This window comes from Brassica napus, chromosome C9, assembly GCF_020379485.1.
Source record: "Brassica napus cultivar Da-Ae chromosome C9, Da-Ae, whole genome shotgun sequence".
Classification (NCBI taxonomy): Eukaryota; Viridiplantae; Streptophyta; class Magnoliopsida; order Brassicales; family Brassicaceae; genus Brassica; species Brassica napus.
The window spans coordinates 59316002-59343631 of NC_063452.1; the positions used below are offsets into that span (position 1 = coordinate 59316002).

At 32.3% G+C, this 27630-nt stretch overlaps 5 protein-coding genes across 5 annotated transcripts; all 5 read right to left on the reverse strand.

The window, feature by feature from the left end:
- Nucleotides 1–252: 252 nt before the first annotated feature.
- On the reverse strand, nucleotides 253–11146 carry LOC125593130 (ATP-dependent DNA helicase PIF1-like). Its single transcript, XM_048769244.1, has 2 exons — nucleotides 4446–11146; nucleotides 253–4371 (listed from the first exon to the last, which is right to left on the reverse strand). Exon 2 carries the CDS (start codon nucleotides 3601–3603, stop codon nucleotides 2635–2637), a length of 969 nt encoding a protein of 322 aa, XP_048625201.1. The 5' UTR covers nucleotides 3604–4371; nucleotides 4446–11146; the 3' UTR covers nucleotides 253–2634.
- On the reverse strand, nucleotides 4280–8519 carry LOC125575320. Its single transcript, XM_048768173.1, has 10 exons — nucleotides 8459–8519; nucleotides 8249–8329; nucleotides 8071–8161; nucleotides 7216–7349; nucleotides 6418–6813; nucleotides 6160–6307; nucleotides 5757–6042; nucleotides 4996–5101; nucleotides 4446–4838; nucleotides 4280–4371 (listed from the first exon to the last, which is right to left on the reverse strand). Exons 1-10 carry the CDS (start codon nucleotides 8517–8519, stop codon nucleotides 4280–4282), a joined length of 1788 nt encoding a protein of 595 aa, XP_048624130.1.
- LOC106369939 lies at nucleotides 10432–11201 on the reverse strand. The gene is made up of 4 exons (XM_013810027.1): nucleotides 11017–11201; nucleotides 10804–10927; nucleotides 10550–10711; nucleotides 10432–10476 (listed from the first exon to the last, which is right to left on the reverse strand). Exons 1-4 carry the CDS (start codon nucleotides 11199–11201, stop codon nucleotides 10432–10434), a joined length of 516 nt encoding a protein of 171 aa, XP_013665481.1.
- A 6777-nt stretch (nucleotides 11202–17978) lies between these two features.
- LOC111200920 lies at nucleotides 17979–20316 on the reverse strand. The gene is made up of 7 exons (XM_048768175.1): nucleotides 20158–20316; nucleotides 19762–20021; nucleotides 18945–19080; nucleotides 18672–18850; nucleotides 18473–18551; nucleotides 18221–18397; nucleotides 17979–18140 (listed from the first exon to the last, which is right to left on the reverse strand). Exons 1-7 carry the CDS (start codon nucleotides 20314–20316, stop codon nucleotides 17979–17981), a joined length of 1152 nt encoding a protein of 383 aa, XP_048624132.1.
- A 2879-nt stretch (nucleotides 20317–23195) lies between these two features.
- On the reverse strand, nucleotides 23196–24846 carry LOC106370621 (DNA damage-repair/toleration protein DRT100). The gene has a single exon (XM_013810614.3). It carries the CDS (start codon nucleotides 24653–24655, stop codon nucleotides 23531–23533), a length of 1125 nt encoding a protein of 374 aa, XP_013666068.1. The 5' UTR covers nucleotides 24656–24846; the 3' UTR covers nucleotides 23196–23530.
- Nucleotides 24847–27630: the final 2784 nt, after the last annotated feature.

Here is a 27630-nt window from a genome sequence, read left to right on the forward strand (position 1 = left end):
AATAAGTAATATATATATACTAATAATGGTTATGTTAATATATACTAATGGTTATGTTTTTGTTTCTGTCACCTGGTTTTACTAAATAATCAAAATAGTTCCAAGATATAGATTGGATACTAACAACATGGTTTTGTTGTAAATCCCTGTATAGTTTGAGCTAGGTTTCTGAAAATTCATCGTGAGAGATTTGGAGACAGCTAGAGTAAACGTGATACAGAGATTTGGCAATTGTTAAATGGGTGATTTTGAAGGAAGTGAGATCATCAGTCAGAAGAGCGACATTAATGGAATTGATGTTATTCGAAATATAACTCATGTGCACTTATGTGCTTGAGTTCTTCTTCATTTCCATTTACTTATATTATATAGCTCACAGACTCACAGTAACATTCGATACAATTTAGCTCAAAGCTCAACGCATGTAAATACTCTTCCGACTTCTATCATCTGATTGTAAATTCAGAATTTTGCTAGCTCTAAGAAGTTTTATATGTTCGAAATGCAGTCGGCGTTGTAACGTAAAGAAAATGTCAGGCAAAACAAATCTCCGGAGTTTAATAAGACATGCACCTAGTTATTACGTTTACGTAAACTATATAAATCTTAAATCGAAAACAATCTTACCGCTCTAGACGCCCACCTGTAGGAGTAGACGTTCGTTCGCCATCTAATGTATTTTATAACCAAAAAAATGATTCATATATAGTTCGATTGATTGAAATACTAACATGGCTTATGATAATAATCATTATTCAAGTTATGAAATGATCTAAAAATTATAACTTTTCGCCGGTTATAACGTACTTTCATGTTTTGTTGACCGTTGACGTGAAGGTGGGAAACTTGTAGGAAATATATACATAAATTAGTACTCGAAGTGAAGGTAGTATCCAGGGGAGGAAAGACAAAATTTCCGAAGGACTAGGACATATCACGTTTCTACCACATAAACTGCAAAGGATACACGACTTATTTTGTCGTCCTACTTGTACACTTCATAAGTTCATATCTACTAGCTGTGCAGCATAAGAAACTCACCCCAATTGATACGAGCTGTTGAAAACAGAAGTGAAATATATTCTACAAGTAATTAACTAAACTATTTGTTTTAAAAAAACTTTTTTTTTAAATAACTTCTTATAAACGTCCTATTAATATATAGACATAGACTGAACATATATGTAAGTCTCAAATCTCAAGCATGCTTGTTATGGGATTTTCTCATCCCTTATATATTAAAAGAGAAGCATTGTAATAAATGCATTCACACTATAATAGACACGTGACAGTCTTATAATGATTTAATAATAAGTATGTTAACGCGTTCACACTATATTCATAAATGTCTTCATGCTATGTACTTTGCGATTTTTTTTAATATAAAACTCACATACACGGTTCCAATAAAACTCTATATTTTTGGGTCCGAATAAAAATAGATAACGAATCAAAAACCAAACTATATATATATATATATATTATTTTTATTGTTTACGGATAAAGTTTAGCAAAATATTCATAAATTTTGATTCGATTCGTTATCCGTTTTGATTTGAACAAAAAAAATCTGGATATCCGTAACTCTACGAAACAAATCAAATACTAGAATACAATATCTAAAAAAGAAGCAAATCACAAATACCAATATTTTTAGGAACATATATCTAATTCGATCTGTTATATTCATATACTAGGTGACCGGCCCGCACCCTGTGCGGGCATAAGAAAATTCAAAATATGGACTAAATCTTATATAGTTTTAGAAGTAACGGATTTTATAATATAATACCATCGCCTTTGGAAAAATTCACCAGCCATGAAAAAAAGCTGGTACTCAATATTTGAGATGGACGAGAGGGAACTGTGTAACTTCAGTATGAAGAGGCAGATATTGTGTGTATGTATAGTTGCAACGTCCCAAAATAATTTGTGTGTTTACAAAGAAACTTTCATTCAAAATATAGAATAAATAGTGTATAGTTTTAGAAGTATCAGATTTTATATTATCATTAATTAGAAATGTATTGTATATATGTCGTAATTCTTTAATGTTGGTGAATAATATTATTTTTCCATTAATAATAAAAAAAACATTTATGTAGACATATTAAAAGAAAATATAATAAAAATCAAAATCAAATATTATCCATAAACAAGCGTATTATGAAGTACAATTGTAGAAAAATAAAGCAAAATCAATTAGAAAACTGAAAAAATTAATTTCAGTAAATTTGATACTTCTAAAACTATGAAATGTTTAAAAGAAAATATAATCAAAATAAAAATCAAAATATTATCCATAAACAATATAAATTATGAAGTACAATTGACGAAAATAAAGCAAAATCAATTAGAAACCTGAAAAAAATAAATAAATTTTGTAAGCAATTTGACGGGTTAACATTATTTGATAGATTTATAAGTTTCTAAATAAAAATTAACATGAAATAATATTAAATTGACATACCGTCATGACACGAAGTAGTCAGAAAACGGGATGCTCCTGAATACAATCGGTCTCCTAACTCATCACTACCAATCTGGCAAATACAAAAAATAAATAATTGTAACAGTTTATATACTTAAAAATTTATATTTGAAAAGAAAGTAGATTAAAATTACGTACTGTGACTACGGAATATTCTGAAAAACTTGTTTGTAGACAACATTCAATGTTTTTGTCTGCGTTTTCCCTTCTTTATCAGTTATTAGAATTTTTAATCCAGATCTTGACTTAACTCTTGAAAGTGCAACGTAGAGCTGACCATGAGAGAACACTGGCCTAGGCAGAAACAACCCAACACTTTCGAGTGTTTGACCTTGACTTTTGTTGATGGTCATCGCGAAAGCCAAAGTAACTCGAAATTGTCTTCGACGCATTCTGAAGGAAAACTTTGTGTCAGGTGGTGTGACAAACATTCTAGGAATCCAAACCGGATGTCCAGCAATTTTGTTTCCGGTTATAATTCTACCTTCTATCACATGGGGCAGTAACTGAGTAACAATTAGCCTAGTACCATTACATAAGCCATCTGCAACATCCATGTTACGAAGACACATGATAGGAGCACCAACCTTGAGCTTCAAACAATGTCTAGGCAGTCCAGCCACTTTAACACTGTTCAAAAACTCTGCAGGATATACTACATTTTCTTCTATGTCAACATCGGATGGGATAATACTGTCAGAGCTAAGGTAAACTTTCTCTTCTCCTGAAAGCATATGTAAATCCTTTTGTTTAGTGATATGTAAAAAGTTAGTTGAACATAAGAATAAATGATAAAACATGTTACCTAGCAACTGCGAAAGCATGTAATCATTTATTTTATCCACTTCATCATTTGTGGGAGTAAGAATGGCTCGATGTCTATACAAATCCTTTTCTGTCGAGGTTTGAAAAGCTTGTCCATAAACCTCTTTTGCCATAGTCTCAATAGGATCTTCTCCACTATTTTGTATCAGCAAATCAGAAGGGATATCAATCTCAACTTGGCCGTCGTTAGGCAAATTTATTTTTCCATCTCCAATATCCAAAATCCAGTTTGAGAAGGATTGAAGGTCTTTTGCTGCATCATCAGTTAGACCAGCCAGCAATCTCATGTTTTTTTGTTAGCTTCAAAACTTTGCAGTGCTCCCAAAGATATGACGAATTTAGAGCCGCCAAAACAGTCTCTGCTCTACCACCTCCAGGTATAACCGGTAAAATCTGTCTGAAATCTCCACCGAAAACAACAACTTTACCCCCAAAAGGTATGTCTTCAGAAGATCTTATAATATCACACATAGTGCGATCCAACGTCTCGAAACAGTGTCTGCTCATCATAGGCGCCTCATCCCATACAATTAACTTTGCCGCTTTAACTAATTCTGCACGATCTGATCCTGACTCCATTTCCTTGCAAGTACTGAATTCGTCTGCATCTATCGGAATACCAAATCTGGAATGTGTGGTTCTACCTCCTTCCAACAACAATGCTGCAATTCCACTTGATGAAGTATTTAGAACAATCATACCTCTAGATCGGATCGCTGATGAGAGTGCTCTGTATACGAAGGTTTTTCCTGTGCCTCCATAACCATAAAGAAAGAACACTCCACCGCTATCATTTAAAACTGCATCCAGAATCTGTTCGTATACCCCTCTTTGCTCATCTGTTATCATCGCCATAAGTCTTTCATTTTCCTTTAGCTGATCTTCCACAACATATTTAAGCTCATCATCTATAAGGCGATTGCCGTTGTAAGAGCCAAAATCTTCTGGCTTTGGCATGTGGGGTCATTTCTTGAGGCTACGACCATTGCTGAGCAAATGATTTTCGATCTCAGTAAGAGCAATATTTTTGATCTGCTCTATGGTCAAGTTCATATCTGCAAGTTTGATAATTTTATTAAATTAACATAGACCTTCTTACAATAAAAAAAATTAATTAGACAAAACTCACCAGGTCGTCCAGTTTCTCGCCGCTTCTTGTAAAGAATATCGTCGGTAAGATACTCCCAAGTAGCTTCCCACACAACATGAGGCTGAGACAAAGATTTGGAAACCAACATTCTCGCAAAAAGCTTCCTGGCATACGTGGCAGAACTACAGTCACTGGCATCTTTGATAGCTTCTATGAATTTCTTGTCATCATCCATCAATCCCAACGCATAGCAAGCATCTTCGTATGTAGGATATAAAACACCATCAACTGTTCTTATATCCTCGTATGATGTCGGCCCTCTTACCCAATTTAGCAATACTCTTAAGAAATATAGCTCATCACCTGATGGATGAATATGCGCAATCCTCCCTATCGCAAAGCCTCGTTTCCGTGGTACCCATTCTCTCGTACCTGATTTCCACACGAATTTTGTTGGAAATTCGGCATATGTCAACTCTCTTGCCTCTGCGTATTTTCTGTTTGCTATGAACCAGGCCAAAAACTTGGATTGGTTGACAGTCTTTTTGTTGAGAATACTCTCAATAGGTTCGTCTTCATAAAAAAATACCAGTTCCTGATCCAGAAGATGAAAGCCAAGTTTCTCTACAGAAGTAGTACGAAAATGTGTAGGAAAAGCAAGAATCCGCCACGACGACTCGCATGCAGTAATATATCTAATTAAGAAATACGAAAACATAGATTAGTAAAGATGAACATAGACCTTAAAATGTAAAAGACAGATAAACTCTATTTGTTAATAATGTATTTATTTTATTGTAAACAAATGAGTTATATAAATTTCATCTATGGTATTATATATTTTTTAAAGCTTATACATATATATTTGTACTAATAGTAATAGATTATTGATGTATTTTCATTTCCTTTGCAAAGACATAGGGTAGAATACAAATTTTGTTTTATATGTATTATTAATAAATTATAAATGATAATAAAAATGATATATACAAAAACATATAGTAAAAATTCTGGAAAAAATTGTATATTATAACATCCAACGAATATAATATATGATATTATTGACTTAGAACTTGAGTGTGATCATATATTTAACTAACTTGACGTCTTTCCTTTATTATCTTATTATTTTTTTCGTATTATATGATATTTTACATTTCCCCAAACTTGGATTGGAGAAATGAAGTTAATATATAAAGTTCAATATTCTAATTAGTATTAATTTATTGATCTTCTATGATTGATGAATTGCTTATAGAGTTTCTACTGAATTTTAAATATATTGTTATAAATTTATAGAATTTTGTAATTTGTAGATACTAACACGAATTGGTTTAAATATAATAATACCTTGCAGTCGTAATATGTTTTGATTTCGTCAATGACGCCATCTTCATCTTCTTTATCCATTGCAGCTGAGGCATAATCAGGTCCCTTATGGATATATTTGAAAAGATACTTAACAGCTCGTGTTTGGACGCACCACTCGACATTCATATGCGCGCGATATCGAAGCATGAGGTCTCTGTTGTATGGTACAACAAATCCATTGTCTAATCTGATTCCATTTTTCTCAATGAACCTACCATCAATCCGACGCATGTAAGCTGGAAATCCATTTGCGTCAATCGATGTCCTGATGTTGAGAGTTTTCAGAAACATCTTAGAACATTTACCGTTAACCATACATACATTATCCTTCTTTCCTGCACCGCAAGGACCATGCATCATACTATCCCCAACGATTACATACAGGTCTGAATCTACTGTCTTGTCTGGTATTTCAGCGGAAATAATTTTATCTATATCATCGGCTGTTGGAAATTTTGATCCTTTTTCCATGAAGACAAGAATATGAGCGTGTGGCATTCCTCTTTTCTGAAACTCAATCGTGTACATTACTGACAACATAAAAAATAAAATATTTAGAAATTTTTTACAAACAAAATACTATCTACATTAGTTGTTTTGCTTAAACAATTAATATAAGCAACATGTAAAGGAGATTTACCTGCAGCAACAGGCCCAAATAAGGAGCCGTTATTTTTAGTCAACTCGCCGATAAGATTATCGAGTTTCATCTTGAAAACTCTACACAATATTTCTGGTCTGTCTTCGGTGGTCAGGTTATATTTTTTCAGATACCTTGTAACTTCAGGCCATTTTGGATTGCACGTAAAAGTGATGAAAATATCTGGAAATCCATGGTATTTGCACAGAGCCATGGCATCATAGTAGTGCTGCTTCATATACCTTTTTCCACCGGTGAAAGTTGCTGGAATGAAAATTTGGCTCCCTTGCTCAGTCATCTTAGCTCCAGCTCTTGTAGCTGCTTTCTGGATTGCAGCGTAACTACTTGACCGGAGCTTTTTCTGATTCAGCCACAAGTAACGCTGTCTACTCGATTCTATCATTGTGTAAGCGTCCACAAGGAACTAATGAAACAATCTGCCTGATCTTGTAATTGTAAGTGCTTCCCACCTCCTCTCTAAAATCCAAAATGCAAAGTACTCACGCATAGTTACATTCTTGTGTTTTCTCGCAGTGCTGTCTTCAAAACCAATAGGAATATTTAATCGAAAGCCATCCTCTCCATATGGAAACAATAGTGGATATTGCAGAGGCAAATACGCCGGATGTAATTCACTTATCCTTTGCAACTTTCCACTCTTACTCTTTAGAACAATATCTCGTGTCTCCATATTTAAAACAAAATCTCCAGGTATCAAAGCAACCACTTCATTTGCAGTCGGCAGATTATGGGTCCGTCCATCAGATTGTCGAGTTTCAATCAATCTCATTCTATAACCTGTTGATCCTTCCACGTCGAATCTGTCTCTTGCAGACCTAAAAGCCTTGACATGAGGGTTACACTGATCTAACATATTCTTCAGAAGAAGAACAAGTGGTTCTCTTAGTTTCTTAGCAGCAGCTCTGTCAGACCTGCAAAGTTTTTTTTAATTTTTAATATAAGTTAACAAAATGTCGACCATACTACAGTCTGTACAATATAATCATAGTAAGTTCATATAATGAAGAAAATTACCCGGCATAAGCGTCAAGTCTATTTTTTGATCTCATTTAAAGTATCAATGATATAGAGCTGGGAAAATTTCGGAGCTTGTCCAGGCTCGGGAACTATATCACCAATACGATGATAGTTCTCACCGGACATTCGGAAAACAAATGGTCCACGACCATTGTTAATTGAATGATCTATCTTCCCCCCCAAGAGATGTGAAAGAGAACATCATATTGTAAGCTCGTATGAACTCTCGGTAATGTTTGCTTAACTCGTCTCCTTTGCATAACAAAGTCATTAACTCCATTGGAGGATTCGCGAGCCGAGGAAGTACAAATTTACCACGTTTACAACACATTGTGAAGACATGATTGGAACTACGCCGGCGTTTTCCAATTCTTTCACCATACCACATATATGCTTGACAAAACGTACAATTCCAACCTGGATCTCCGTCGTCGTAGTAACCTGTGTAAGAAAATATCTTCATTAAAAAAACAAACTAATATGTGGTTATTTTTTTGTAAGAAACATTGTAGTAATTTTCAGGTCATGTTTTTTTGTATCCCGATGATAATAGGCGAAGTAACTGTATTATTAGTTTGTTGTGTGATATGTTGTGGTGATGGGTTTATCAAAGACACTCCAGCTGGATAGGTAGTGTAAGTCTGATTCTCCTCATCTTCATTTTCATTTTCAGACTCACTTTCAATTTCATATCGATTATTGTAAGCTGCGTGAAAAAGTGTATTACAAAGTCAAAATATATCATCCATGAATATAATTTATTGTCTATGTATAGATGAAATAGACATTTTACCTTCAGGATGGTCCTCGACGATGAACCTTGGTGGAGGAATGAATTCATTAGTTTTGGTTTGTTGGAATGGACTTTGAGTAGCTGAAAAATATTAATTTACATATATAAACAAAGGTCTAGCACAAATAAATTCATGAAATAGGTATAATATTAATTTTTACCTTTCAGTAGACATCATATTAGTACGATTAAAAATATCTAAAAAATTACCTTCAGGAGGTGCATCTGCTACAGACACTGCTGGAAGAGTCGGATTTGTTTGTCGTGTCATGTTGGGACCTTGTCTTGCTGTTACAATTTGTTTAAGTTTAGTCACACTTTTGAAATAGTAGCATAGAACACCTCAAACGAAAAACATTATTTAAAACCCGTTGTTACCTTCCTTTTGTCTTCTCTTTGAATTCACCGATGGAGGTGATCCAAGTGTCTTTCGTTTCCTCAAGGAAATGCTGGTACTCCGGGATATAGTTTCTTGATTACCAATTGTACCTAAACGGATGACATTTTTTTATTATACGAAACTTGTGCTGACCTTGCAAATTTTAGTTACTATTTTTTTTACTATTTGTATACGATCATACTATTTACTCATACTTATATAATATGCAGTAATTAGTAAAAAATGCTATTACTCGATGGGTGCATGTTGATTCCAGAACTACTCAAATTTGCAAGAGTAGGTGAACTTTGCACTGAATTATAGGAACCTACAGACATAAGTAGCATGAACAGATAAATAAGTAAGCTAATTTTCACAAAGGGTTCTTCCAGTAATTCTTTAAAAAGCCTTGTAACTCTTGCTTTGAAAAGAAACTTATACCTGGATGTGGTACAACTGATGCCTTGGTTGGCTTGAAAATCCTGGTAACTGTGGAATGTAATGAAAATGAATTTTTCAGAAATGTTTTTTTTTCAATAGATTTATAAGAATAAACGTGGGGAAAATGAAAGCGTTAGGAGACTAACCTCTATTTGAGGTAGTAAGTCCTATTGTTCTTTTGTTATTCAGTATTTCCTTTCGCGCAGCTCTAGCTTGATGTGTTAGTCCATCTTTAAAACTTTGAAAAACACAACTTAATGGGACAGTATGTGTCGATGTATTTTCAACGATTTTTGACGGATTAGCCTCTGATGGTTGTGGAATAATGGGTCGAAATACTTGATTCGTAACATTATGAAAGGGCGTCCTAAAAGGATTTATACTGGGCAGAGGTGAAACGTTTGTGATAGATGAGTTTTGTGTTATATTCCCCATTGGAGTATTCTCTTTGTCATTGGTACCTGCGTCAACATAATAAGTCTGTGAAAAATTAACCAACTATCACTTGCCCTGATTTCATTAGAACGATTACGTATCATTCTTTGTATTCGGTAGTGCGAAAATTCATAATTTATAAAGGTTTTTATTTATTTTCAGTAGAACATACACTGTTTTTTTTCTCTTCTGTGGTTTATTCCCCGTGTCTTTAGACACTGGATTACTTCTCTTCATGCTTCCCACTCTAAATCGAATGCTTGTGTTTTCAGTAAGACGAAAACACTACGTATAGATTGAATCGTATGCAATTAGAATAAAAGCTTGAATAAACTAATATATTTTGAAAGAAAGTCGAAGATATAGAGTTCAGAAGCCGACCTCTTCAGAAAAATATAATAGAAATCGATCCATGACCATTAGGTTATATCATCTTCAAAATATACGTATAATCCTTTGTTGCCAAATAAAGTTTCCTCATCAAATTCTTACCATGTATCTATTCTTTGCGCAAGTGAATATGATATTTATTGGAAAACACTTTATGACAATATAATTCAATATTACCTTCTTTTACATTGTTCCTTTATTAATTATGATTTTTTTGAACTTTAACATATATATAACAACCTTATTTTAGCAATTTAGATATATAAGTCTATAATATCTTCTAGTGATAAGTTTAAAAATTTAAAGTTTTAAACAATAATTTTGCTATAATGTGGACAAAAAAATAGATTCAAGGAGGTGTTCTATATAACGAACCAAATAACACCTCATAATTCATTCTCATAACTATAAAACCTAAAAGAGAGACAATGGAAAACATTATGAAATTTGAAGAGAACAAAAACAAATTTATTCTTAAACTCTTGCACTTTGACGGGCATATTGGACTTCAACTTTGTTCCTTAATTTTGGATTAGCATCAGTCCTCTTCCGACTCATAATCATTAAAAATCACAAAATGCGGCTGCAAAAAAAAATTTTGTTAGAACTTATACTGGGCAAAATTAATTTTGAGTTATCACTATTTTAAATATTACATGTGGATCAAAGTGTTGAATTATGTCTGGATCATCAATCACTAAATCAACAACATATGCTGAATTCTGTTCTTGTTGACCATAAGTTCCGATAGTGATCTTAAATAGAAGTTTTCTCACAATCAAATCAGTTAGAGATTGATGTAGAAAATGTGGATTTTCCTGTAAAACAAATATACATCTTTCAAAGAATATATAGAATAATAGAAATGAAATTTTCTTAATTCCCCCTAAATTAAAAATGAAAGAAATACCTGAGCAGCCTCTTGGACTAACTCAAACACAGGTCTCCTAATGAGCCTCTCCGGAATATTGTTGAAAAGCAAAAACTTGGCTTCTCCCTTTGAGTCATCAGAGATACGTACAACCAAATAGTAACTAAAAACCCACTGTTTTAATTAGTATATGAACATATAATACTGATATATTACAAAGGTAGCAAGATTAATCTTTATAAACGGTCATACCAGTGAATAGCATGTTCAAAATCCTTGTTGCATGTTTTGCAGTTGTATATAGGGTTATGTTGAAGATGTTGCACGTTTCCCTCAAAACCATCTCCTTGTCTGGCCATTTTTCTTTTGCAAGAATTGCAGGCAGTGTAGTACCATGGTTTGTCCAAATCAATGGCCTCAATTTTAGCAACAACCATATAATTTCCAGCCTATTTTGAAGCATTTAAATGACAATAAATTTGTAGTAAAGTCCTATTTGAATTAGTTAAAACAAAAAATAACGTTTGGGTAAATGAAAACTGCCAAAATATTTACAATTTTTGCTTCAATAATTTCAGAAATTGTTCTCCTCATGGTCAACATTGCTTTAACAATACTGTGTTTTGACAAAGACATATATCAAACTTCATGATAGATTTGCATAACATAGTAACAACATAATAATAGAGAAGATAGAGAGTGAAGATTGTAACCTCTTTGTACTCAATATGATCTATAGAATGTCGAGTAAAGCTTAGTTTTATTTATAAGAGCATATGAAAAACCTAGCGTCAAATCAGAAAAACCAACCACTTAAATAAATTGGATTTTTTTATTCTTGTTTGAGCAAGAAAATATTCTTATTCGTATGAATAAGGACATGAGTAGTGGTCAAGTAAATTTTGAACTTTTATTATCTTTTATGAAGAAAGAAATCTCGGATGAACTTATTGAAATGCTTGAATGCATTTTCTAAACTAAGAAATATCGGATATATTATTACCATTAATTTAAGTGGTTGATTGTTTTAGAAACTATCCTATTCAAATACATACTAATAAGGAAATGAAAGTTGGTCAAGTTAATGTTTTGCTTTTATAATTTTTTATTAAGAAAGCATAAGGATCCAGTTTCAATATGTCAAATTTTCACTTCGATTGGTAATATCAATAAGCATGCACAAAAAGCAACGACCAACTTTTCTGAGTAAGTGACAATGTGGCTACAGTTTTGAAAGAAGACATATCTATGATGATCTCTTAAAATTAGGTTATACGAAGTGTTTAGGTTGAAATATGTGTTGTTATATAAATGTTTTTTAATAAATGGTGTGTCTGTCAAGGAAAATGATATATCAAAGGTCTACAAAATTATTATGTATATCCTATAGCCATATTTACTGGGGATCATAAATTTGTTACCAATTCTAATTAATACAATGATCGCCATCTGATGTAATACAAACACATTTAATTCTTAATTGGCCAAGTATATTTTCTACAGTTTTAAGAAAGATATCAATCTGAATTACGTATTGGTCAAGTAATTACAGTTCCTAAGTTACACTTTTAAAATTTAATATTAGGACGGCTGCATGCATGGTACCGGTAATATTTATGATATTAGAGAAACTGATATTTTCTTTCGTTGAAAAGTTGGTTTTAAGATATTGATTTATAGACACCTAATCACTTGAATATTTAAGATATTACGCTTCAAATTATATTTTTCAAGCATAATATCACGACGGCTGCATTCATGGTACCAGTAATGGATAAATATATTAGAGAAACTGATATAAGACAAATAAAGATCTCTAATATAAAAATTAAAAAAAGCCCAATGAAGTAATAAATAAAACCAAATCTAATAATAAAGAGTAAAATACGCCAAATTAAAAAAAAAAACATATAGTAATCTTCAAATCTCAAATTTAGGTGTCCATGTTTTAGTCAATGGATCCCAAACAAAGTTACGAACAGCACAACAATATGAAGACTTTAGATTTACTCCTTGAGGTATTTGTTTGTTAGTCTCCATCCAATCCATAAACTTGGCTTTATCTTGGTCATCGTGGATATTGGCTGAATGTTGGTCTCCGTGTGTAAAGCTCATCATATTGTGATATTGATGCCTCTGATTGACTTTATTCTCTATATTATTGTCAACTTTTTCGTAAATCTGTCACATATTGTACGACAGTTTATGACTTGTAAGTACTCCAAACGAATAATAGAAACTAAATATTTTATAAGATAAAAAAACTTACATAGCCATAGGAAGACAATGAAGTTTTATCATGATCAAATGTGCATAATTCCTATAGGATCACAAAAAATAGTCTTTTATGATGAACAAATTGGTATTGCAAAAATATTTGGTTATCGAATTTTTAAATACTTGGATAGGAATTGACCAACTATATTTGCCCGGCTTCATTTTAAGCCAAGAATTTTAGGATGCTAGGCTTGTAATTTTTGGTGGCAGATTTATAGAGTGCTACTAAAAAATAAGATCAATTTAAGGTTTCGAGTTTTGAAGGCCATCTTCTTTATATTTGGGCATAACTATGTTCGCAGATAGATAACTTAAATGGGCTGTGATTGTATTAATGCATATAAAAGCCTAATAAGGGGGATCGGTTGGATTATGATTTTAAGAATGTGATGATTCTTAACAAAAGTTCGGTTTCATTTGGATAATAGTTGGTTTTGGGTGTATATATGTCATGACTCAATGTCATATTGTATAATTACATGTATAAATCAATGGTATTTTTATTATCGTTTTGCACATTTGATGTTGGTGCTATCTCAGTGATACGAAATAGTTAATTTGCATTTCTTATGTTCATGGCAGATTATTTCACAAAATAATGATGGAAATAAAGAAATTCAAATATTTCAAAATTCTAACTGATGAAACCCTTTACCCAAAAATGAAGTCCTATACCCTAAATCCAAACCGTATACTTTAAATCCAAAATATATATCCCTAGACCCTTAACTCTAAACCGTAAATTAAAACCATATACCCTAAAACCAAGTCCTATACCGTAAATCCAAACCGTATACTTTGAATCCAGATTCTAGACCCTAAATCGAAACCGTTAATTTTAAATCCAAATGTATATATACTGGTCTAAATCCTAAACTCTAATCCCAAATCTTAGACTTAAAACCGAAACCGTATTCAATAAACCCAAACCCAAGTATTTAACAAAATTAGCATGAAGGAAACATTTGAAAACTTTCGGTTGAATATAGGGGAATTTTACATATGGGCCTGCGTAAAAATCAATTAAACCCAATATCTGTAAAACGTGCTTGGAAAATAGTTTTTATAAAGTAATATTTAGTATGTTTTATTTTCTAATTACGTGTCATCTAAATATAATATAGTATTTTCAATAAAAACATTTGATGTGTTTAAAAGGTTTTTAAAGTCAGTGATCTGCTTTTATATTTAAAAGGTTTTTGTGATATATTAGCTAAGTGAAGGCCAAATGAAGAACAAAATCACAACTTTTTTTCACTAACACCACAAATAAGTGCTAATTAATATCACAAAATACTCTTTAAGTACATCGAAACTACACTGCCTGAACACACAAGATCAGCAAAGACTGTTTATAAATCATTGAAACGCATTGTTCAAAAATCAAAATATCATATATTGCAATGATCCACGCAAATATAAAAGCAGTTCATCAATTGAATACAATAAGTTGAAACTATTGAAAATAACATATTTGAAAACTGGTTTACAAAACCAGAAGATAAATTCCGATATTGGTAGCCGAATCAACACAAAAACTAAAACATTTCAAACTTGGCGAGATTGTTAAAACAAAGACGTCAGTCAAACATTTGTGGCTCACCCATCTTGAACCAATCAACGTAAGGAATCTTGACCCCATCCATCTTCTCCTTTGCGAGCACAAGTTCAGTCTTTAGTTTATTCTTCTCCTTCCTCCTTGCGTCTTTCTTGAAGAGTTCCTTGAGTAACTCTAATTTACCTAGCACGCGATAGACTTCACGCTCTTCATCATGCTTGGCTGTGATGGCTTCCAATTGGTTCTGGTACATCAAGAGCATGGCTCGGTAGCGGTCCCTAGCTAGTCGCATTCTTTCCATTGTTGAAAGCCTCTTCGAGAGAATAACCGTAATCATCAACGATCGTTTTTTTTTGCTTTAGATCTCTGTTGAATGCCATCGCGAGATCTTGTCTTGCATGTGAACAAAAAAAATATTGATGAACATATACAACGATTATATAAGAAACACAATTAGAAACATAATTATACTATTGATAATTCAGATCAAACATAGAGACAAAGCGACTAACAGTGAAATATATCTATTTAGTTAGATCCTCAAAACTAAACAATACATGATACTATAGAGATCTTACAAAATCGTTTTTACTATTCCAATGACATTATATATATCTCTAGAAATATGATCGACATGTATTGTTCAATACCCAGATTATATAACGAAATAATGAATTAAGAAACCGTAATTCGATAAACAAATAACTGAGTAATGATATACATGTGTTGCTAAGAAAAAAATAAAATGAAAGCTTACATAGAGACAATGTCGGCGAAGATTAGGAGAGAATTGTAGAGACAATGTCGGCGAAGAAGACTGATATTAGGTTTGATAAGATAGGCAACCTCCTACAGTTTATATAGAAAGATGTGTTCTAGAAAAATGTCTTTCCAATTGCCCTATAAATGGTCATCCAATTAGATTCGAATACAATATTTATAAAACCTTTATATGTTTGAAACTATAAAGGTTTCCAACATATATATATTTCCTTATATATAGATATTGTCCGAAAACAAACAGAAAGTAATAGATATTGAACTACTATATGGATTGCATCGTAACAGGAATTTAAAATATTGCCTTCCTTTTCGATTAGTAGAAAAATTTATTAGATATATCATGCCGATTTATTAGATATTTATGGGGTTATATATTTATAATCTTTCACTCATGTCAATAAATTAAGTTATAAAGATTTCAAAAAAGATCATCATTTTCATACCTCGATAAAATATTTAACTTAACCAATCCGATACGAAAAGACGTTTAGTTAAATTATAGACACAAACTCTTCGTAATAATTATTTAGTCAGGCCATTTCAAAAATTGAATGTATTAAATCATTTTCCTCTAATATTGTAAGATCTCAAGAATCCAAACTTGATTCGATATTGTCTATCACATAATGACGCCACCTTGAAGAATGTGATTTAGCCAAATCTATCAAACCACTTACCCCACCACTATACGTATAACCTACTTCCTCTGCCAAAGTCTAATATACAGAAATAGATATTTTGTAACTAAAGCAACTAAATCAAACGAATGTGTAACCAAAACATGAAAGCCAATTATAAGCTATAACAATAAGAAAAAAAATGAGATAGGCTAATAAAAAGGCAGAATATAATATAACAAAATTAGTTTAGTTTAATAACCGACCAAATTTAAAGGAAAACTGGTTTTAAAAACCAAAAAATATGTTCCGAAAGACATAACCATAATATCAAAAAACATTAAACGTTTTAAACTTGAAGCAAACAAGAAATTGACAAGGTTAATCAAACATCTATGGCTCATTCAACTTGTACCAATCGATGTAAGGAACCTTCACGTCAGACGCCTTGGCCTCTGCAAGCAAAAGTTCCGACTCTAGCTTCTCTTTCTCTTCGCTCAATGCAGACATGTTGAAGAGTTCGTGAAAGAGTTCCAGTTTACCTTGTATGCGAGCGACTTCAAGTTCTTCAGCATGCTTTTTGATGACGGCTTCATGTAATTGCTTGTACATAAAGAGAATGGCTTGGTAATGCGCAGTCGTCCCCTCCATTCCATTTTTGAATGCCTCTTCTAGAGAAGTACCGTAATCATCAGTCATCGGAGACTTGCGTTTAAGGTCCTTGTCGAATGCCATCGCGAGATCTTGGTCTTACTGTTATTATAAACAATATTGGTTATAAAATTAATATTATCTAAGCGGAAATAATTTTTAGAATGATCAATAATAAGCATTTGTACACATAAGATCTCCTAAATTCTCATTGATTTTTACACATAACAATCGAAAAAATTGAAGTAAAAGTGATTAGTTCATTGAATCTAAGTTATTATAAGCCTACCAAGATCATGGACTGGTTTTTGAACAAAAAGACGCATGACGGATAGAAAACCTAAAAAATCTTGATACAATTGGTAACAAAATATACAGAAAACGGATGGATCTACATGCAATATATCGAAAAGGAAAAACTAAGGAGAAATAAAATCAACTTACCGAAAGTTGATGATACGTAATTGGAGAAGAAGAGAGATGAAAGGTTTTGGTCACAATTCTTCAGTGCTGTCTTTATAACGTCATCGCGGACTTTCGATGCGTCGTGTCTTTTCACATTACTTATCGAAATACATAAATTAAAAACATGTTTTAAATAATTTACGTTTTTCAGTTCCAGTACAAAGAGCCCATAGTTTGCGTGTTTGTTTTTATATCTATGATCTAATTGCATAACCTTTTTAAGATTAATATTTGATTAAATCACAAAAAATGTCTACAAAGTAGTAATTATTACAAATAATAGTCTATTCCTTGCTATTACAAAGAATCGTCTGTATAGTATTAGTTATTAAGGGGAAAATCAGCTTCAGAGTCAAAATAATAATAATAGACAAATATATGGGCTTAAATAATATTCGGGCCTAATTTGGTTTTTAGCTTCGTATTACAAATGGGCTGAGATTGTATTACTACCAATAAAAGTCTAATAAGGGGGATCGGTTCGATAATCATTTTAAGATTAGTAAAACTTCGGTTTCATTTTTTTGTTATTCGGTATTTCAAATGGGCTGAGATTGTATCTATGCCAATAAAAGCTTAGCAAAGGGGTATCGGTTCGATAATCATTTTACGAATGTAATGATTCTTAAACGTTACCGATTGGCATAAATACAATCTTAAAATGTCAGAACCAACCAAAGAAATTAAGATCTGGTTTAGATTGGAACTTTTAAAGTTTTAATCCAAACAAAAGCAAAAAACAAAGGTACTTAAACCAAATCTTAAACAAAACCAAAAACAAAGGTACTTAGACCAAATTAAAAAATGATGCAAAAACACAGCCATAACAATAGAAAGAACAGTTTTTTTAAAAAAGGGACAGATCACTCGCCCTTAAATTTCTTTTGAGAGAGTTTCTTGTTAACAGAGTGTTGATCCTCAAGGCAACTGTCTTCATCTTGTTCGCTTTTTCTTTTGGACAAAGGAGTTGCTGTAAAACCACCAGAACCAGAGGAAATATCATCTGTGGACTCCAACATTAGGACCTGCAAGAGACAGATTTAATCAAATCAATATTATGCTAATGTAACAATCCAATTATTCGCAATTATAAGCAGTGTAATACCGGTTTAGGAGGCAAATCAGCAAATTCCTCAACCATTTCACGGTCATCAGTAGCCAATCGAACAACATACTGAGAGCTCTTTCCTTTGATGTTACCAGCATCAACTGAAATCTCACAAAGGACTCTCTTACCAAAGAGATCGCTAACTGCTTCTGGTAAGAAGTCTTCATCTTCATTCTACAATTACATAGAGATAACACAACGTTTCAATTTATGGTGTTAATTGATGTAAATAGGAATTACTAAAAGTACCTCGTCATAGAGTTCAGCGGCAGAATGACGCACAATTTGTTGAGCATTAGCATCAAACAAAAGAAAATTAGCCTCACCGCTGTCGTCCTTAACATGAGCAATTAATTTGAACATGAAAACAAAAATAAATAAATTACACAGACTATTTCCATGAGTATCTACCTAACTAAAATGTGTGTATATCTAACCCGCACAATACCTGGAAATGACATCACTGTGTTCTTTATCACATGTATTGCAGAAGAACAAGGGCCGGTCATTGTCATCAACTTTGGTTGTAGGCATCACTTTTTTGTTTTGGTATTTGCAACTTAAATATTGCCAACCACGTTCAGTATCAATTGTTTCTATAGTCCCCAGAGTGACAAAAGTGCCAACCTATTCGTCAATGATAATATGTTAAAAGCATTGATAACTTATTTCTCATACTCATGTGTAAAAAATTAAAAAGTGAAGGGTGTAGTCTATATACCAGAGTACTATCAATGATCTCTCTTATGGTCAGCATCTCATTAAGAACAAAAAACCTGGCACGAATAGATGTAGCAGTACCAACAGACCATTGGCTACTATCGTTGTTTGTAAGAGCAAGTGAATCATCAGGAAGACTGCCAAATCAAATAATCACACATAATTTAAAAACGTTTTGCTTAAAAATGACGTTCAAAAATTGAAATAAAAATCTAGATGTATTGAACTCCTCAATAGGTCTGGCACTTAAGACGCAGGAGACGTACCTTGCTTTGAATTCTTCAATAAATTCAAGTGTTGGGTTGAGCAAAATATGGGTTGAATTATACCCGCTAGATATGGAGTAAGTACCTACAAAGTATCTTGATCTTATTAATATGTTATGCGAGTAATAGTTTTCCACAAATTGAAACAATATTATATACCTTTCTACTCTTTAATAGAACAGAATCTGATAACACAAATAATCATGGTGGACATGTTACTCCTACTGTAATCGTATACATGTTTAGCATAACAGCCCCACAGAGTACACATCATCTTCACATTACTGTATAATATAAACTTAAGTTAAATACAGATTATAGATGTTTAGCTAGACAAATTATTACTACGATTAAGAACTTAGTCTTACTTTGGGTCACACAACTCAATCAAGAGCTTCATGTTATCCTTTCCTTTTATTATTTTGTTTTCCAGAGACCCGAAGTTAACTATTTGGCCAACCACATCTACATAACAAAAACAAGCGTCAAATCCGGAACAAGTATAACAAAAGTGACAGACTCTTTAAATGTGTAAGAAACTGACTCACCAACCAAACAGGATCAAGATTTCCACCAAGAATATCGGAGAAGTCCGCGAAATAATTTTTGGGAACTGCACTTGGAAAATCATCAGCTTTTCCAACAAATATTGTTTGAAAGAAGCCAATTTTGTATGGATGTGGCGTCGTACGGTATTCACCAATAGCATCGTACACTTTGAACAACTGGACGACAATCGCATCTCCCTCGCGTAGCTTGTCATCGAATTTTTTGATGAGTTGTTCACCAACTGAAGCATGAATTCTTGTCCCCTGATTGGTCATATAAAAGTAATGCGTCAGTACTCTATAAATGATAAGAGTTTTATAAACGCAGAATAAGTATATATCTCGAAATGAATAATAAACCATGCCAACAAAAAAATGCATTTGTGTGATTTATACTTACTTCTTTATCAACAAAAACCATTTCAATGGTGTTTCCTGATTCTTTGTTATAGTTTCTCCATAACCGAACAATCCTAACTTCAATACGCGACGTATCTTTACGGGGTTTTAATTCTCTAATATAAGAAACAATGTTTTTGGAGGCTCGCACCATTGCCATTGTTCTTGTAAGAGCAGAATGTTTGTATTTTAAGACCTTGGGTGTCTCCTATATATATAAAGTCGATTTATTTATCATATTAATGACTCCTAATAAATAATGAAATCGTTTAAAGAAAGATATAAATGTGTATTGTCAAAAAGTGATTTGCATATGATATGATTTTAACTTGCGCAAGTAATGTAATCAATATGATATCAACCGGCGCAAGTTTACCGTGTGAATAATAAGGAAAATTATTAATATTTGTATTTGTTAACAATTTTGCGCAAGTCTAAACTAAATATCTAATTATTATCCCCCTAGTTATATATATGGGCTTAACTAAATCGACAATAATTTTGGGCTTTTCTAAATAGGTTAAAGACATATTTTCTCTCGTAAGATAATTAAAGCTAATTAAGAAGATATGAGTCAAATATTACCTCATTCTCAGCTAGTGAAAATGTGGGAACTGAAGCTACATACAGAATCTTCAAGCGCCTGGCTATTTATAACCAGTGCAAAGAATATAAAAAGACCTGCAATTAGGTTTGCAACAGACTGACTAAATAAGTAATGTGAAGCTCTTAATCTTGCTAATGAAACAGAAAACCAAACTTGAAAATCTCAGCAATTTTCCACAGCCTGAATCACAAACCAATCTATCACTGTCTAAATGCTTGTTGAGTTAGTAAGGAGAAGAGAATCTTACATTCCTTCTTCAGAGGTTCACATCAGGAGACAGTCCGCGAAAATACTTCTCTTCACGTGGCAATTAGTTCGATGCTCAAGCTGAATGTTAAACCAGTTTAAGAGAATCAATAACTCAACAGCAGGAAACAGATAGGTAGAAAAACTTCAAAAGACCTTAATAATACCTGGTCAACGAAGTTGTTTAACGATTATGTATGTAGCTTCTTCAACCTTACGATCTCTGCAGATTAATCACTCAATTAGATACAAAGTATCAAAATGTTAATAAGCAGATCGTAGTTTCTATCTTACAAATTAAATCGGATGGTGAGTAAATCTCAATTCAATCTCAGCTGACGATAATCGCTATCGAATCCAATCAGAGAAACCAAAAACTCTGTATATTCCGAGAGTATCGACAAACTTCACCTCGTCGATCTGATCGATGGTGGAGAGAAAGAAACTCATCTGCTCGTCGCTTCTTGCCGCCATTGATCTGATTGAGTCTTCAGAGTGTCGAGAAGTAAACTCATCTGCTCGGACCGTCTTCATCGGTTTCAAAATCATCTGATACGCGATTGAATAAAAAAAAAGAAGAAGAAAATTCGGAAAAAATACGATAGAGTTTTCCACTTCTCGTACGCAAGTGAATAAAAAAAAATTTTAAAAAATCAACCAATAGAATTATAAGAATTCTCCTGAGAAGCTCTCTGTGATTGCCACGTCAGCAGAAATCACTAAAGTGACTTCTCTTTTAATGTATAGGGGGATATATATATGTAAAGAATTATATATACGTTATATATTATACTTTATATCAGTTTTACAATATTTTTATGAATTAAATTTATTATATTAGGTACTAGAATTTAAAAAGTTAAATAATGTTTTATTTATGTAATAAAATGTTATTATTAAAATTTTCAATTATTTTTAAAATTTTATTTTATTTACGGATCAAATCGGATATTCTTTAAAATTATAAATATTGCGGATATCCGAGTCACCGAATATCTAGGTAGCTAAAGATCGAATCGACACAAATGCTTCCAAATACTCAGGTATTCGATCTGTGTCCATCCCTATTTACGGGTACAATTTTATTTTCTTTATATGAAAAATGACTAATGTCAAGGTCTTTTTTATTTTAAATCAATTTTAATTTTATCTTTCATGTATTATTTTGAACAAAAATGTCATTTAATATTAATTAACAATATCTTTATATATTTTTCAACTATTTTTATATACTTTTTACATACACATACATGTGCAGCTTGATGTGAGCACCTTGTAACTAAGTATTCACCACAACTGAAGTATCTAATTTTTTGAAATATTTTTTCTAAATGCTTCTTTCACTACCGACCAAATTGTAGTGAAATGATTTGTCTTAATAGTTTTTTTTTTCTTAAACTATTATCTGTTTAGAAACTATAATATGAAACTATTGGTTCGACATGACGACTATCTAAAATTATTAACATGAAAATAAACAAATACTATTAATTTTTGGTTTTTACCGGAAAAAACAAAAAAATTAAACATTTTAACCGAATAAACTAAAATGAATATTAATTTAAAATAATAGTTATATTTTAGAAGATTAAAAACCAAAAAAAAAAACTTAAAACCAAACTAATATCTAGATTAAACAAATTTAATATCTTTTTATTAAAGATAACGAAACTAATAATCACATCTCGCGTAAGGCGTGGGTTATTACCCAGTGTATGGGTATAACAGTATACCGTATACTTGTTAATAAGAGAGTAACCTGAAAGCATCAAAAATACGTCGTATCTTGTTTTTCTTCTACAAAAGTTATCATGTTCATCTCTATACTTAGTAATTATGATATATCTTTATTGGGCAAGAGATCCTCACATACGGTATAACGAATATATTTATGGGTCAATATATTACGTCAAGATGAATGGTATATAACATGAGATTGATCAGCGCATATGCTGTTTTGTATTTCGTTTTGTAAGAACTTGACTACTACGTGTATGATTAATCCGATAATTCTATATGTTGCTTGGGTCGTGTATTATTCACGTGCACCCAGACATTCTCCCAGGTCACGACCCATGCACCACCGAGATTGGGCTCACGGGCCACTAAACTACTTTTTGTATATTTTTATTTATTATTGGACCGCGCCTAACAATACAACATTTCATTATTTGAAGCCCATTATTTAACCACAATAAACCCACCATTAGCAGGATTAATGGAGATCAACATTTGTGTTTCGTCACATACACATGGTAATGGCTCGTCTGTCAGGAGATATATGCAAGCCATGTTACAATCTAGAACCGGAAAATATTTATTTTCCTACTTGTTCCCTCTCATCAATGAGAATCATGGCAGACAGAGAAGATTAACAGTAATAACGAAGAAAACACGATATGAAAATTACATATGAAATGATAATAATGTATTAATGCAAATAGTATACTATATAATAAACATAACAAAAATCAAAAGCTTTTGATTCCCCCTCCCAAATTATTTCTTAATGATTCATTAATTATTTTCGACAGTTCCCAAGAGGCTTCCCACAGAGGCATCTATTGTAAGCAAACGACGCCGCTTCAAGATGACCAAAATGAGATCCCGTCGGAATCTTCCCACACAGTTGGTTATGACTCACGTCTATGTGTCCTATAAACGACGCCGTCGTAATACTCGCCGGGATCGCTCCCTGTAGACGGTTGTTCGAAAGATCCAGCACCGTGAAGTACGACCTCGGTCCGAACGTATTCGGTATCCTTCCAGCAAGACGGTTCCCTCGCAAATTCAAATTCGAAATCGACGAAGTCATCAAACTCCCCGGAATCGCGCCGGAGATCAAGTTCCCGTGGAGATCGAGCGTCGCGAGCACCGACATTTTCCCCAGCGAAGTCGGGATCGCGCCGGTGATTCGGTTCATCCCGAGCTCAAGATCCGCGAGCCGGTAGATCCGGGTCAAAGATTCGGGTATCTGACCCGAGATTCTGTTACCGGTTAAGAGCACACGGCTCAGCATCTTTAACCGGCCGATATCTCCCGGTATGACGCCGGAGATATAATTGTTCCTCAAATCAAGATGCGATAAGCTCGTTAACCTCGTGATCGACGGAGGAATCACACCGGAGATTTTATTATCGGCGAGATTCAGCACTCTTAGCTTCATCAGCTTCCCGATATTCGCCGGAATATCGCCGGAGATTTTATTCCCGGCGAGATCTAAATGTCTCATTGCAAGAAGATTCGTGAAGCAGCTCGGAATCACGCCGGAGATTCCTTCCCAGTCGGTGATTGTAATGCCGGAGAGGTGAGTGAGTTTACACAACGCCGGCGAGATGGTGCCGGTCATGAACCCCTTCCGTTTCGCCCTTTGGAAAATCGGCTCCTCCGATACTCCGCGGAGGGTGATGCCGGAGACTCGGCGGCTTTTCGGGTCGCAGCTCACGCCGTACCACCCGTTGCAGCAGTCTTGGCCTTTCCATGTTTTGAATACGCCAATGAAAGGCTCGTTGAGCTTTGATCGGAACTCAAGAAGCGCCGCTCGTTCGGAGGGGAGACAAGCTTGGACCACCGTGGGGGCACCGGCGAGAAGCAGTACGGTGACGCTGGTTAATACAATCACTAACGCATTCTTAGCATCCACCATGGCTCCCGTTTACAAGCATCACTGTAAAAGTAAATATAATATCCAAAGAATCTTGGTGTGATGTGTTTATGAGCTTACACAGGTTTGACATGGAGACGACTTAACGACTATGGTGTTGTATTTATAGGTGCAACACGACGAAACAATACTTTTTGTTAGTGCATATTGCTTCGTTGAACCTTCTCGTTTATATTAATTAATTAATAATACACTTTGATCATAGTAATGATCAGTTTCATTTAATTGTCAATATAATCAAATGATACTAATTAATAACATGGTTATGTTCTTGTTTCTGTTGCTTGGCTGTACTAATAGTTTCTAGATATAGATTAGACTATATTTGCGAAGTGATTTTGCCACATGTCATCTCTACAATCAATTTCACGAAACAAATATGACATGGTTATTGAAATTGATGACATGGCTTCCGAAAAAATATGACATTAATAATTTCATTTAATGTTGATTTATATTTTTGGCAAACTTATTAGAATATGTAATAATTCATATATTACATTTAATATTGATATTTCTTTTTGGTAAACTTCTTTTAAATATGGTAATAGCTCATATATCATCTATAAAAATATATATACATATATAACGTTTCAAATTTCGAAATGTTATTATTTTTGTATAATTATACAAATTGTATTACTAAATCTTTCAAAAAATTTTACAATTTAAAAAAAAATTAAATATATAATCGTAAAATCATTAGTTTCTTTTTTTTTTAACAACAAGACACTCACAGACTCATATTGACTCTGCAAACCAAAACGGTAACTCCGCATCTATGTGAACGACGAAAGACGGTTGTTTCCTGGCATTATGTGCCAAGCTATCCGCCCGTAGGTTCTCCGTTCGGGGTACATAGACGATCTCTGAGTTGAGAAAGCTTCTACGTAAAAGCTTGATATCTTCTAGATAACTTTCAAATGCTGGCCATTCTTCTGGTTCTGAAACCATCTTCACCAATTGAGAACAATCCGTTGCAAACGTAACATGAAACTGTCGTAAGTTCTTCATACATTCCATTGCCCAAATCAACGCCTCCACCTCCGAGTGAAGAGGTGATAAGCATTCCCTTACGTTCTTTGCTCCTAATAAACCATAAAAGCCGGGTAATGTACTATACCATCATTGTCCCAAAAATAGTTCATTCTCTTTCCACGAACCATCTGTAAAACATCATCGTCCTGAAATTCCTAATGAAGGTGTAGTCAGAACTTGCCGCTCCCACCTTTGGTCAGTGAGTACATGTGCTTCAGCCCAAAGTGTTGATTCCAGTTCTGCTAGTTTAAGAGTTTTCCTTGGATCAATATCCAGATTACTAAACACTTTATTATTCCGACCTTTCCATATATACCATAATATCCATGCAAATTGGTGGTCCTCTATTTTTGGGTTGACTCTCCAAAAGAGATGATCCATGTTACCAAAAAACGAGCAAGTAAGGAAAATAGTCGGGTTCAATGGTATTTTAGATAATGCCCAAACTTGACGTGCTGGAGGGCATTCAAAAAACACATTAGTTTCTTATATATCTACAAATTTTATAAATATTGTTTAGACTAAATTTTTGATAATTATACAATTTTTATTAGTTTTATGCAAATTGATTTAATATATATCAAATCTATATTAATTATTAGTAAGAAAATAGTAAAATATATAATCTATAATAAATTTATTTTTAAATATAAATTAGATTAAAAAAATTTCTTACTGCACATGGTGTAGGAAAACAGCTAGTAGACATTATTTGAGAAGTGATTTGCTAGAACCTCTCTACAATCAATTTTATATAAAAAAAAAGTGACATGATTATTAAAGTTGATGGCATGGTCTATAACTAAATATGACATGAACAATTACATTTAATGTTGATTTATATTTTTGTTAAATTTTATAATAAATATAGTAATAACTCATACATTATATTTAATGTTATCTATATTTTTGGTAAACTTCTAGAATGTAGTAATAACTCATACATTATCATTAAATATATATATATATATATATATATATATTCAAATGCAACATTACAAATTTTGAAATATTATTTAATTCTATTTTTATAATTATACAAATTTTATCACTAAAACTTTCAAATTTTCTATAATTTTTTTAAAAAAGTTATATATTTTAATCGTAATATTATTAGTTTCTTTTATATATCTACAAATTTTATAAATAATATTTAGTTTTAATTTTTGATAATCATATGATTTATATATCAATTTTTTTTATTAATTGTTTACAAGTTGATTTAATATATTTAATCAAAATAAATAGATTAAAAATATCTGAAATTATAATTTTGAATTATACAGATATATTCTTAAATATAATTTAAGAAAATTATGTTTATCTTAATTTTATGTTTAATTAAATCAAATTTATATTAAAATATTAGTAAAAAAATTTAAAATATAATTTAAATTTAAAAATCTATTAATGCACAAGGTCTAGAAAAACAATTAGTCTCAATACATTATTTGCAAAGTGATTTTGATTCATGTCCTCTATTCAATTTCACTAGATAAATGTGACATATCATACTATAAATGATGATATGGTTAAATGTGACATGGACAATTACATTTAATAGTTATTTACATTTTTGGTAATTTTGTTAGAATATGGTAGTAAATTATACAATATCATTAAAGTAAATCTATTCAAATATGACACCGAATAATATAATCATATTTTACAAATTTTGAAATATTATTTATTTCTATTTTTTATAATTATACAATTTTATTACTAAAAAAGATTTCAATTATTTTTACAAATTTTTTTAAAAATATAAATTTTAATCGTAATATCATTATTTATTTTATATATCTACAAATTTTAAAAATATTGTTCAGTTTTACTTTTTGATAATTATACAATTTGGTATTAATTTTTTTTTGTTAATTTATACAAGTTGATTTAATATATTATCCAAAAGAAACAGA

Coding starts and splice junctions, on each gene's coding strand:
- LOC106370621 (XM_013810614.3), bottom strand. CDS start 24,655: ATGGTGGATGCTAAGAATGCGTTAGTGATTGTATTAACCAGCGTCACC.
- LOC125593130 (XM_048769244.1), bottom strand. CDS start 3,603: ATGAGATTGCTGGCTGGTCTAACTGATGATGCAGCAAAAGACCTTCAA.
- LOC125575320 (XM_048768173.1), bottom strand. CDS start 8,519: ATGACACGACAAACAAATCCGACTCTTCCAGCAGTGTCTGTAGCAGAT. Junction 6,814..7,215: donor CGACGTGGAAGGATCAACAG/GTTATAGAATGA, acceptor ACACAATGATAG/AATCGAGTAGACAGCGTTAC. Junction 6,043..6,159: donor AAGACAGTAGATTCAGACCT/GTATGTAATCGT, acceptor TCTCAACATCAG/GACATCGATTGACGCAAATG.
- LOC106369939 (XM_013810027.1), bottom strand. CDS start 11,201: ATGGTTGTTGCTAAAATTGAGGCCATTGATTTGGACAAACCATGGTAC. Junction 10,928..11,016: donor TTTGAACATGCTATTCACTG/GTATGACCGTTT, acceptor GTGGGTTTTTAG/TTACTATTTGGTTGTACGTA. Junction 10,712..10,803: donor TAGTCCAAGAGGCTGCTCAG/GTATTTCTTTCA, acceptor TTTGTTTTACAG/GAAAATCCACATTTTCTACA.
- LOC111200920 (XM_048768175.1), bottom strand. CDS start 20,316: ATGGCAATGGTGCGAGCCTCCAAAAACATTGTTTCTTATATTAGAGAA. Junction 18,851..18,944: donor AGATCATTGATAGTACTCTG/GTATATAGACTA, acceptor ATTGACGAATAG/GTTGGCACTTTTGTCACTCT. Junction 18,141..18,220: donor CTGATTTGCCTCCTAAACCG/GTATTACACTGC, acceptor TGTCTCTTGCAG/GTCCTAATGTTGGAGTCCAC.